General features: G+C 39.9%; 1 protein-coding gene across 2 annotated transcripts in view; it reads left to right on the forward strand.

The window, feature by feature from the left end:
* The first annotated feature begins 7,630 nt into the window (after positions 1–7,630).
* MYOF (myoferlin) overlaps positions 7,631–13,130 on the forward strand; it is a 153,789-nt gene continuing 148,289 nt past the window's right edge. For both annotated transcript variants that reach the window (XM_079137547.1, XM_079137548.1), the window contains exon 1: positions 7,631–7,930. In XM_079137547.1, the coding sequence (XP_078993673.1) occupies positions 7,843–7,930 (88 nt within the window). In that variant the 5' untranslated portion in view covers positions 7,631–7,842. The remainder of the gene's footprint in view (positions 7,931–13,130) is intronic.

Below are 13,130 nucleotides of genomic sequence, written 5' to 3' on the forward strand. Positions count from 1 at the left end.
GAATAATGAAAAAGAAATATGAGATCTCAGCTTCCTCTCAACTGAGATTGGAGGAAGTTAGAAGACACTGCTTTTGAATCCTGGCTCAAGATTTTAAGCTGGGTGCGTTGTGATCCTAGCCACTTGGGAGGCTGAGGCAGGAGGATCACAAGTTCAAGGCCAGCCTCAGCAACTTAGCAAGGCCCTAAGCAACTTAGCAAGATTCTGTCTCAAAATAAAAAATCAAAAAGGCTGGGGATGTGACTCAGTGGTTAAGCAACCCTGGGTTCAGTCACCAGTACAAATATATATATATAAAATGTGTATATATATATATATATATATATATATATATATATATATATATGTTAATTCTTCTGAGCCTCAGTTTCTTCAGCTGTGAAGAAGAGCACAGGGGTCCTATCCCATGGAGTTGTTGAAAACATTGTGAAAGCAAGGCATGTGGTCTCCACTAGCTGGGAAGCTCCATCAGGGTAGAACTTTATCTGCCAGTTCCTAACTCATGTTCTATCTCAAGAATTTGTTGAACAAATGAACCTATCATTGATGAAAAAATGATTGGTGTTCACTCTATGTCAATGTATACTTCCATGATTTTTTCCAAAAGGAAATACTTTGGCTGCCTCTGAGCACCTCGCTCTTCCCTTAAACACCACCTATGCTAGTTCATGGCACTGTCTCCTACTTTTGGTGTGATTTCAACTCCCCCTCCCCTTTCCTCTTCTAAATGATACACAACTCTGAACTCCTGCTGGAGTCTTGTACCTTAATCCTCATTACATTCCTGCGGAGCTCTCCCCATCCTGTGGTCGGAAGCTCTGACTCCAGGACTTATCTCTCAACTGTCATCTTTTCTGCCCCTTGGATTTAAGTCACTACTCTCCAAACATCCTAAACTTCTCATGTATTTATTCCTGATGATGAAGATGATGGTTTCTTCCATGTCATAGCCATTGTAAAGCTTTTTAAAAAGAAGCATGGTCCTTAGGCTATGTCTTATCTGTCTCCTACCTCTGTTTATTCAGCACTGTATAAATGAGTGCCAAACAGAAGACTCCAGGAAATACTAGGGATTGGGGAGTGAATCCTTGTCATGATTTACTTAACAATTTAACAGGATCTTACTTTTGGATCTATCTCATCAAACCTACTTAAGTGTACCTTATGCCACATTTAAAATAATATTTTTTCTGTAAAAAGTTTGAAAGGATTTGAAATAATTATGCTGTTGAAAATTTGGATTATGAGTTACTTATGGTGGTCTGTTATTTCTTGATAGTTATGTATACTCAGAACTTCTTTCACAGTTTGAAAATCTAAGTTCTTTTCAAATGAAATGAAATCTCTATGAATACCAAAAAAAAAAAAAACCTTACTAATTAAAGAAGTAGATATTCCGGTTTTATTTTCTCCATAGCTTTTTTTTTTTTTAATCGAGTTTTTATTTTTTAGAGCAGATTTCAGTTCACAGCCAATTGAGACGGAAGTATAGTTTCCACATACATCCTGCTCCCCAGACAGGCCCCTTAAACATCCCCCCACCAGAGTGGCCCCTTTGTTATAATCAATGAAACTACATTGATACTTCACTATAATTCAAAGTCCATAGTACATGTTAGGGTTCACTCTTGATGTCATCATTCTATTGATCTGGACAAATTTTTATAGACATTGACCCACCATTATGATATTATTCTAAATACTGTAATTTTACTATCCTAAAAAATTCCTCTGTGGTCTGCCTATTCATCCTCCCTCCTTCCATCCCTGGCAACCACTGATCTTTGTATTGTCCCCATAATTTTGCCTTTTCTAGGCATAGAGTTGGAATCATATGACCTTTTCAGATTGGCTTCTTTCATTTGATATGCATCTAAGTCTCCTCCATGTCTTTCCACAACTTCATCACTCACATATTTTTAGCATTGAATAGTATTCACCATCTGGATGTGTCACAGTTCATTTATCCATTCATCTGGGACTTTTATTAGGGAATGTTCTTGGGAAGGAGCATTTCCTGTGAAAGGGAACAGCCCCCCCAAACCAAAGTTGTTCCCCACAGACCAAGGCCCTATGATGATATGTCAATGACCAGGCATGTCTCTTACAAGTGCATATCCAGGGATTGGGGAGGAGAGTACAAAGTGTGTCTGTGAACCCAGCGGATCCGCTGTGAGCCAGACCTAGGCAACATTCCATTTAACACTGGCCCCCATATGCTCCTATGGTAACAAGAGGGGTCATGGTGATGTTTTGGGTCTCTAGGTATGAATGTTAACTTGAGTCTTATTTTCAAAAGGTCTCAAAATGTTTGGGTATTCCCTTGCTTTACTATACAGTTACCTGAGTAGACAGCATAGGTTCCTCTGGAGGTCATTATCATGTATATTTGCTATGGAAACGGAAGGTCCTTCCTTAGAGGACTTGACCTTTCCTTCAGTCAGTGAACTCCATGTTTCGTGGCTGGACCGTGGGCAAGGGAGCCTGATTTTTTTATAGGGGTAACTTTCCTCAGCCTTCTAATTTATTTGGATTATATTAAGCAGGACCCTTGTTTTCTATGCTTGGCTTTGTTCTGGGATTCTGTGTTCTGCTAATTGTCTCCATAATTTTGCATGTACTGTGGCCCTCCTCTAACCTGGATGTTTATTATGATAAATGTTTCTGCCTGACCTCTGATAGTTATGTACCATCCCTATTCTATTATTCTATTCTTCTTCTTATCATTCTCATTGATATTAGACCAGCTCCATACCAGAATCTCTGGCCTTGGTCCTGGTCTAAAGTGGACAGAACTTCTTAATGAAGTAGGTTCCCCTCCACCAGCATGCTCTCTATTGCCTTAATAAATGATGTATCTTCTAAGCCCCTGTAGGTAAAGCACAGGCATCTGGTGGGGTTTCTGTCTCTCGTAGTACACCTACCTTATCATGCCCTTTTTGGAGCATTTTAATCCCTACTCTCTGTCACAGCAAGTCAGATATTTCTTTCTAACTTACGATTGACCTTTGCTTTTTCCAGGAGCCATCCCACAAGTGTATTTAGACTATCGCCAGGGTCCTTGCAGAATGTGAAATCCAGTATCCTGGGAGAGTACCCATATTCATGAACTTTTTTATCCAAATTTATTTTCTGTATTTCTCCTCGATCCAGCACCTTTAGAATTCATCCCCACGTGTATTTTTCCCAGCTCCTGTCAGTACGCTTTGGCTATGTTCCACAGTTTATTTAGGGTGTTGTTCCTTCCTGTCTTTAGGAGGCCTAGCCTATCCCCAGAAGAGGTGCACTGAGATTTAATTCTGGATATTGCCCCGTGACCACTCCCAAACGTTACAATCTACTTTCTTGATCCAAATTTTCTTGAACCACTTCTGGTACCAAGTGTGACAGATTGAATTCCCCAGGGAAAAATTCTGGGATGTAGATTAGTCCATATAGGACATTTCTTAGGACATATTCTTGAGACCATCATCATAGAAAGGAGGAGAAGGAAGCAGGATTTGAAGTTATGCAGTCCTGATAGCAGCCTCAGCTGACTCCATGTAGGGTCTGGGGTCTGGGATGGCCCTCAGATTGTCACCACTTGGATTAAGGGGTCCAAACCTTTATGTCCCTGCACTGATCAGCTGTGGGAGGTAGGCTTCTCCTGGAGGGAGACACAATCTTGTACGAGACAGTTTTCTTCAGTGCTGGCAATCTCCAAAGAGTCTGACAGCTGAGGTCTGGGAGACCTTGGAGACCTCCCAGCAGCTGAGGGTAAAATATTCTTCATTCCTGGAGGGTGTGTGGGCAGTGTACTGCTGCATCCATCACATTCTCAAAGTCCACTAAAGCCAGACCCACAGCCATGTCTGCCACTTATGGGGCGGAGAACAATGTGCTTCCACAGAAAAACACTGCAAGTCACAGAGCAACAGGTGGAGAAGACATGTGATATCTCGTAGAGACAGGGGAGCTACATGAGAAGCCAGAAGATAAGAGAGCAATGCTTTCGAATAATGGGAGGCAATGCGTTTGAACTTGGAATTCTGTAACATTCAAACAGTTGATTAAATATGAGAGAATGATGCTGTTGAGACATAGAAGGTCCATGCTTCAGCCACGTAAGAAAGAGGAAGACACAGAATCTCAAATAAGAGAGATGCAAAGGGAATAGACAATGGGGGAGGGAAGACTGGAGACAGTAGCCATGCTGCAGCTCAGAGCAAAACCCCAACCGAGAAGTCATTGAGAAGACTCCAGGAGTGGATTCTTCAAGAACATGAGATTGATATGATTCCTAATGAGTTTGGACATGTGGGGCAATCTGCATAATTTGGAGAGAGTTTAAGTTATAAAAATACAACTTGAGAAAGACATGAAGCACATCTACTATGCTTCTCAGCTTAGTTATGAATAGTGTTTATAGAGTCACAATAATATAAACATTTGATCTAATCTATGATGTATCTACACTGGGGAGGAGGATACAGAAAATGTGGGCATATGTGGGCAGATTAAGGAGAGGTGAAAGAAAGTTAAATGGATCTTCGCTTTCCTTTTTAGGAAACAAACAGATGACCCCCTGAAAGGGAAAAATAAAAAAAAGTAGAGCTGGGTGTAATGGCTCAAGTCTGTAATCCCAGTGATTTGGGAGACTGAGGCAAGAGGCTCACAAATTCAAGGCCAGTCTTAGAAATTTGATGAGGCCCTAAAGCAAATTAGCCAGACCCTGTCTCAAATAAAAATAAAAATAAAAAGAGCTGGGAATGTGGCTCAGTGGTAAAACATCCTGGGATCCCCAGTACCAAAAAAAAAAAAAAAAAAAAAAAAAAAAAAAGAAAGCATATCAATACCAAAATAATTGGATGAAAGAAAGAGCTCAAAGTGGGGACCTCTGGAAGTAGAAATAGCTGCTAGAATAGGGGAAACAATAATTTTGCAATAACCTGGTAGGATTTCTTGATTCTTTAAAATAAATACATGTAGGGCTCTTATAAAATAACCTAGAAGAAATAATTTCAAATTCGCAAACTCTTCCAAAGGACAAAAGAGGAAGGAGCAGCACATCCCAACTTATTCTGATACTAGCATAACCTTCATTGATGTTAAAGCTTGACAAGGACAAAAAGAGGGAGGGAAATTATAATCAGTCATATTCATAAGCATAGATGCAAAAGACATAATATTTAAACATATTAGGAATTCAGATTTAGCAAAGGAAAGTATAAGCTAACCAAGTTGGGTTTTTCTCAGGAATGCAAGTTAGTTTAACATTAAATAATAAATGCAGTTTACCACGTTAAACACAAAAATGATATGACCATCCCAGTAGAGTAAAACCATCTGATAAAATGCGACCTCACTTATTTTATAAAGTTTTAGCAAGCTGGGAATCAAAAGAACTTCTTTAATCTTGAAAAGGCTAATTATGAAAAGCCTACTGCAAACAACATGCTGAATAATGAAATGTGGAAAGGATGTCTGTTATTACCCTCTCACCAGAACAGAAATAAAAGGGATAACAGATTAAGCACAAGCATGGGAAAGAAGAAACAAAGTGGGCATTATTTGCAAATTATATGATTATGATGAGAGAAAAGAATCTATGCTGATTGCATGCTCACCAGCAGTGTGTGAGACTTCCTGGGGCTCTGTATTTTGTCCCACTTGAAAGTGTTGGGCCTTCAGGTATTAGGCCATCTGGTGAGTATATAACAGTATCTCTTTGGTGTTGTAATTTGCATTTTTCTGATTACTAATGAGACTGAGTACCTTTTTGTATTTACATTTACCTATTTTTTCCATTGAACTCAGTGTTTTTCTTACTAATTTGCAGGAGTTGTTTATGTGCTCTAAACCCTGGGCCTTCGTAGTTTGTGATTTTAATATAATTGAATTTATCAATATTTCCTTTATGATTTTTTCCTATTAAGAAATCCTTTCATACCCTGAGGTCATAAGGATTCTTCTATATTATCTTCCAATTTTTTTTATCATACTTATTTAAACTCCAACTATAATTGATTATGTATCATGTAAGGTTGGAGATCATGTTTTTCCCCCCACATGAATAGGCAAAATGCAAAATAAAACTCCAGTGAGATACTGCTATATGCTCACCAGATGGTCATATATGTAAAAATCTAACATTCTTAAGTGTAACAAAAGTGGTAGAACTACCAGAAGGCTCATACACCACTAGTGAGAGTGTAAACAGTGCAACCACACTGGAATACAATTTAGAATTACCTAGTAAAGGTGAAGAAATGCTTGCACTCTTTGCTCTTTATGTATCTACTAAATTCAGTAATGTATAATTTGTATAGCTTTTGATAATTGGTTTCTTACTTTACATAGGCTTTTAAAAAAATTAAATCAACGCTAGTGATTGAACCCAGGGATGTTTACCTAAATTGAGCTACATCCCCAGCCCTTTCTTATTTTGAGACAGGGTCTCCCTAAGTTACTGAGACTAGACTTGAATTTACAATCCTCCTGCCTCAACTCCAGAATTGCTGGGATTACAGGCATGTATGCCACCATGCCCAGTTTATGTAGGGCTTTGAGAAATTCACCGAGACAGAATTCTGTAGGTTAAAACATAGTTTCTCAACACACTATAAGTGTTCACTTACAGATGGGTCTTAGGTGTGTATACAGAAACGAAAAGAAGTTCTGTTTCTTTACCATGATTTGTCCTTTTCTTCTGGAACAGGGATAACCTGATTTAAAGTCAACTTGGATTAATGGTAATGCTATGAAAATCATGAATAAGCATGAACTTCTGGGGTGTACATGGATAATTGTATGCTTTGTGCCAGTTCCCATGTGACCTTTATCTTACAACTTTATGTCTATTTTACAGACAAGGAAACTGAGGAAGAGTGGTTTTGAAACTTGCTGAGGTGATGTAGCTCCAAGGGGTAAAGCAGGGACTCATTGGGTGTGGGTGACTGTTAACCCCAGTCTTCTCTTGTGATCTTAAACACCAGATTGTATGCATCCCCTGGGATTGAAGACACTACTCAGGGGTAGGACCAGAAACAGCTCTGAGAGCCACTTCCTCCATTTCTGTTTTCATGGAGGATTGTTGGCAGCATTTGATGGGCCAGGAAAACCAACGTTTTCTCTTCTGAAGACTTTTTTAAAAGAAATTCTATGTGAATCCTTTTGTAACGCAAAGGATCAGCCCTGCAAACACCATACCTCTCCGTGCCTGGATTGGGTTTATTTGAAACAGTTATTCCTTTGCCATACAGCAGGGGGCGACTTTTAACTGCTTTTCAAGAGCTGTCGGTAAGTGGTTGCCGAGTGGGTGTGTTCAACGGTATGAGAAGAAATGGCAAAAGTAAGAATTTAAAAACGAAACAAAACAAAACAAAACAAAAACAAAAAAACGACTACGCGAAGTTTTAAAACTTCATGAAACTCGGTAAAGAATGGAAGAGGTGACAGAAAAGCAATGAATTTTGTTTCAAGAGTTATTATTAAAAGACAGCAACATTTAGTGGTTTTCTGACCTGCCCGCATTTATGAGCCAAATCCACTTTAGTTTCATTTGCTGCACATTATTTTTCATTGAGGTTTTGTCCATTTCACTTCCACATTTTCTGAATTCATAAGTCAGCGCCGGCGGCACTGCTGCAGACCGGGGGAGCGTGGGTATCAGTTTACACACAGCCTTCAGTAAATATTCCGTCAGAGGTCCACCCATTTGCCGATCCCCTTCCCTCTTCTCTGGGAGAAACCCTCCCTTCACTCTGGGAGACAAGTTCTCTCCCGGGCGGAGGGGCCGGAGCTCCAGCGCCCGCACCTTCCTGACTGACTTTGCTGAAACTTACTTTCTGCCAACCAAGAGCCATGCTCCGGGTGATTGTGGAATCTGCCAGTAACATCCCTAAAACGAAATTTGGGAAGCCGGATCCCATTGTTTCGGTAATTTTTAAGGGTAAGGAAAAGTTTTCTTCTTCTCAAGTCCTGTTTTGGAATGTTGGTCGCTTGGGTCACAGACTTTTGAAGTCTGCATTTGGGTAGCTGAGAAAGTACAGCCTCTCTTGCTTTGCTGGTCACCTGGGCAGGTCAGGGGAGAGGTTTTAAATTTTCCCTAGGGCTTTGAGATTCACTGAATGACCTGATATCTTAGTTCTAATAGGGTGATTTCTGTAAACCCTTGGGAGAAAACGGGTATTTGCTAATCCCTTAACTTCAGTATCAGTAGGGTCTGTGTTGGTTCAAAGTGAGTGTTTCATTAGTCTTGAATGTATTTTTCAATTTTCTCTGCCTTGAAGAAAGGGGTAAATGAGGAAAAAGGAGCCATTAAATTGTTGCAGGTATAGTTACTCTATTAAACAGCCTTATGCTATTTTTATAGTCACTGGGCTTCTGGTGGGTTAGGTGAAGTTCAATTTTTGACTTTGTTTTTGTGTTATTTCGTTCTTCTTTGTAGTTGTTCTCCATCTCTAAGCAGTTAGGGTGTTTTCGAATGTTCTGTAGCTTTTTATTTGCTTCCTGCAGGAGCTCTGAACAGCATGTCTGTGGCTAGGGGATCTGGTTCTATCTTGTTGAGTGACCTTGGGCAAGTGACTTCATTTCTCTAAGTCGCAGTTTTTCTTCTGCAATACAGGAAAGTTTAGACTTGATTATCTTTAAAAGGCCCATTGTACTTCCAAGACTATTTTTCTATGGCATTTAATTTTGATGGCAGTGGAGGGGGATGGGCGTGGCTGGTATGATGGCATGTCCCCAGGCAATGTGATTTTGGCTTTGGCTGGAGTGGTGTGTCTAAATCTGGGTTTGGGGGCTTTGTCCATTTTCTGTCTACCCATTTCTGTTTGGTCATGATAAGATTGCCAGCTCACTTCTTGGCAGGGGTCAAGGATAGGAGGGGAGCAGAGAGTGGGAGCTTTGGTAGGCACATTTCCTGACCACACCTTGACAATTTTCTTCTTCCTCTTGGAGCCTGACTACTTCTCCCTTACAATTTCTGGGTAATGGATTCCTTTCTCCATTCTCATTTCCATTTTTTATCCCTATTTTTACTCTCAAGCCTCTGACTATCAGGAAGAGCAGGAAAATGAAAGATCTGGATTCTTCTTTTTTTCTTTCTTTCTTTCTTTTTTTTTTTTTTTTTTTTTTTTGTGGAACTGGAGACTGAACCCAGAGTCTTGCATTTGCTAGGCACTCTACCACTGAGCTACCTCCCCAGACTTTTTTAAATTTAAATTTTATTTTGAGATAGTATCTAAGTTGCCCAGGCTGACCTTGAATTTGGGAGCATATTACTTCAACTTTCTGGGTAACTGGGATTAGAGGTGTGTAATGTTGCACCTGGTCAAAACTTGTATTCTTAAACTAGGATGTGGTTTAAAAATCTGACAAGTGAATATCTCGTAGTCATGTTATATCAGTATTCATTTGCGTGTATTAGGTATTTTTGAATCTTTTTTTTCCTTGACGTACTTACATACTAGGGACATACCATGGAGTGTTTGCATCCTTCACCATTGGCATGTAAAGACATGTAAAAACATATTGGGTTCAATCTACTGATGTCATTATTTAAGGCAAATCACATAGATTATACAGGAATTAGAATTAATGTTATTGAAATCTGACTTGTCAGATAGATATGTATTAGTTAAAGATTTTAAATAACAAAACCTATGTCTAAGGTTCAAACATATAAACACATAGTTCAAAGTGGAAAACAAATTGGCAAATATAGTCTATCCAAGCAATTACATTTACAAGATTATTTAACTTTAGTGTCTTTTCTGGTCTCTTTTGGTTGTACACATGGAGTGGTAAAGTCATTCATTCATTTAACAAGTAAAACAAGCAACATGAAAAACCATTGAATTCAGTGTAGGAACATCTGGACTACAGTTGATATTAGGTAAGGATCTGATGACCTTAGCTAACCCAGATTTAGCAGCTGGGTCTCCGATTTCTCAGCTATGGAATATGAGGGATGGATCTCCTGGCTCTCAGATTCTGCAATTTTCTAGTTCCATGTACTGAATGAACATAGGCTTTCAGCAAGACATAGAGGATGTGCCTTAGGTGCTAGCGGGGTCATAACAATGAATATGGCATTTTTCTTACTTTTGATCTTCCCCGGTGGCTTAAAATACTGGTGATAGCAAATTCTTTCCAGTTGTGCCCCCTCCCAACTTTGAGCATTGTGTAAAATTAAGTAATATTAAGTCCTGACAGTTCTGGGGATACTTATACCTTGATAATGTTCATCACTGGGAACATGGAGCAAAACCAGATGTACGTTATGGTGTAGAGTAGGGTAGCGTATGGTTTGGAAGATACAGAAGTCCTAAGAGAAGATCAGTGTGGTACCAAAGAAAGTCCATGTGTTATTTGAAATGTGTAAACATTTTGCGTCTTGAGTACATAAAGCAGCAAGATCAGGGCAGTAAGCAGCTCTTCTCAGACCATAATATGGCAGGAAGTATGGTTAAGAGGGTGTGTGAGTGCTTGTGTAGACACTGCGGGGCTGTGCTGGTCAGTTTTCCTTTACTTTAACAACTACCCTAGATAATCAATCAACTTATGAAGAGAACAGATTTATTTTGGCTCACAGTTTTGGGGGGTTCAGTCCATGACTGAGCAGATCTGTTACTCATAGGCCTTTAGAGATGGTGGTGGAGAGCATATCTTGGCTGGAGCAGGTGGCAGAGCAAACCTGTTCACACGATGAGGAGGAAGAAAAAGAGAGAGAGACTCCCAGGACCCTACAACCTCTTCAAGTGCATACCACCAAAGATCTAAAACCTCTTACTAGACCCAGTCTCTTAAAGTTTCTACCACCTCCCAATTGTGCCACACAGGAGAACAAGCCTTTAACACATGCTCTTTGGGGGATACCTGTCCAAACCATAGCAGAGACTAGCTACACTGCTGCTGGGAATGTGCTGTAATGACAACCAACTGGTTTGGAGTTGACCTCAGTCTTTTGTGCTCAGGCTTATCTGAGGCTGACTGTTGAGTTGCTCAAGGCCTGGTATGAGCTAGGAGATTTGGGGGCTCCTGTAGTCCCTATTGTGCAACTGTCATTGGTGTTTAGTAGGGCCTGAGTAGGTTATGGAAGCCACCAAGCTTCTCTGTTTTGTTTTTTTTTTAACTTCCTTGTCCATGAACGAGGTCGATGAACCAGCTCTGATCTTAAAGCCAGGAGGCCTGTGAGCCAGAGGTGTGCTTTCTCTCTTGAGTTCCATGCAGATAGCTGAGCTGCAAAGCCAAATCTAGCAGGAAGTAGACTATTCAGGCCTCTGGACCTCTCTCCACTCTCAGACATTAGGATTTCCCAAGACATAACAGGTTTTAAAACATTTTTAAACTTAAATAATGCAATATTTTAAGATGTTTTTAAAAAATTTGCATCAAGTTATTTTGCCATGATTTCAGACTTACAGAAAAGTTGCAGAAGGTTTATACAATTATTCATAGAGAAAGATAAAAACTGGAACAAAGATTCCTGGTTTCCATAAATCACCCAGATTCTCAAAGTGTCAACATTTTGCTACATTGACTTTATTCTCTCTCACTCATTCATTTTGTTGTACATATTCTGTACACATATTCATTCATTCATACATACTTACATATATACGTACAGAGTCTGAAGCATTTAGGGGTAAAAGGACATCATGTCTTCAAGGTACTCTTAAAACAACTCAGAGAAAAAAGCTACAAACAGTTACTTGTCAATGAACAGTGGGGACATGTTTTGAGAAATGTGTCATCGCTCAATTTCATCACTGTACAAATGAACTGTACAGCTATGGTGTCACTACACAAAATAATTTATGGGACCACCATCACATATGCAGTCTTTTTGACCAAAATATCGTTATGGGGCATAAAATCATTTCTTAAGTAAAAAATAATGCGTGTAAAAATTTAAAAAATGAACAACACAAAAGGGATTATGTAACTAAAAATGGACATTCCACCCCTCACTTCCTCTCTTTCTGTCTCCCACAATTACTACCTAGGGATCTCCCTGCCGACTGAGTTGATTTAAATCTTTCTCAATCTTTTGCTATGGACATGCACGTTCTTCCAGTCACTGCCACCCGCTAGCAACTATACAGCAGTGGATGTCCTTGAAGTGCCGTCTTTGTGAATGTGTGCCTTACTGAGGGGCCGACTCTGTGGTCTGTGGTTTTGAGTGTGTGGATATTGCCATGAACTTCCATTTTCCCCTTGTCTCATCTCTCGTTCTGCGTCAAATCTCTTGGAAAAGTTTGGTTGAGGGGAACTTTCTTGTATACTTTAGATCATTGTGCTTTCACCTTGTGGTGTCATTACATTCATATAACAACATCCATCTCCTGGGGGACACAAGAGTACAAATGAACACAGCTATGATGTCACTACTCGAGATAATCTATGGGACCACCATCACCTATGCAGTCTTTTTGACCAAAATATCGTTACGGGGCATAAAATCATTTCTTAAGTAAAAAATAATGCGTGTAAAAATAAAAAAAATGAACAACCCAAAAGGGATTGTGTAACTAAAAGTGGTTGCCACTGTAGCGGTTTCTTCATTCTGTCCTTAATGGTGGTGTCCACTCCATCTGCCAGAATTTTCTCTTGCTTCTAGCTTCCTGCAGATCTTTTCTTTGTGAAATGACTGCTGCTACTCTCTAAATGGTCACCAAGTAAGTGTTAGGTTATTACCTATTTTTTGAGATTCTTATTTCATTTGTTTTTTTTCTTCTTCTTTTTTTGGGGGGTGGTGGGGTACCAGGGATGGAACCCAGGGATGCTTTACCACCGAGCAGCCCCAGCCTTTTTATCTTTTATTTTGAGACAGGGTCTCACTAAATTGCTGAGACTGGCTTTGAACTTGCCGTCCTCCTGCCTCAGTCTCTGAGCCACCGGGGTCATAGGTGTGCGCCACCACAACTGGCTTCACTTGGACATGTTTTTGGAGTGGAAGCCTAGATATTTCTATAGCCTCCTTCTCATTAGTGTGCCAAACGCTGTAGTCTTCAGTAAACCACTTTACCTTCCTGAGAATCTTTTTTTCTTCTTTCAAAAAATGGGGCAACCTGGGTGTGGTGGACAGGCCTGTAATCCCAGCAACTCAGGAGGCTGAAGCAGGAGGATCGAAATTTGGAGACCAG

The sequence above is a fragment of the Sciurus vulgaris genome, assembly GCF_902686455.1.
Source record: "Sciurus vulgaris genome assembly, chromosome: 4".
Classification (NCBI taxonomy): Eukaryota; Metazoa; Chordata; class Mammalia; order Rodentia; family Sciuridae; genus Sciurus; species Sciurus vulgaris.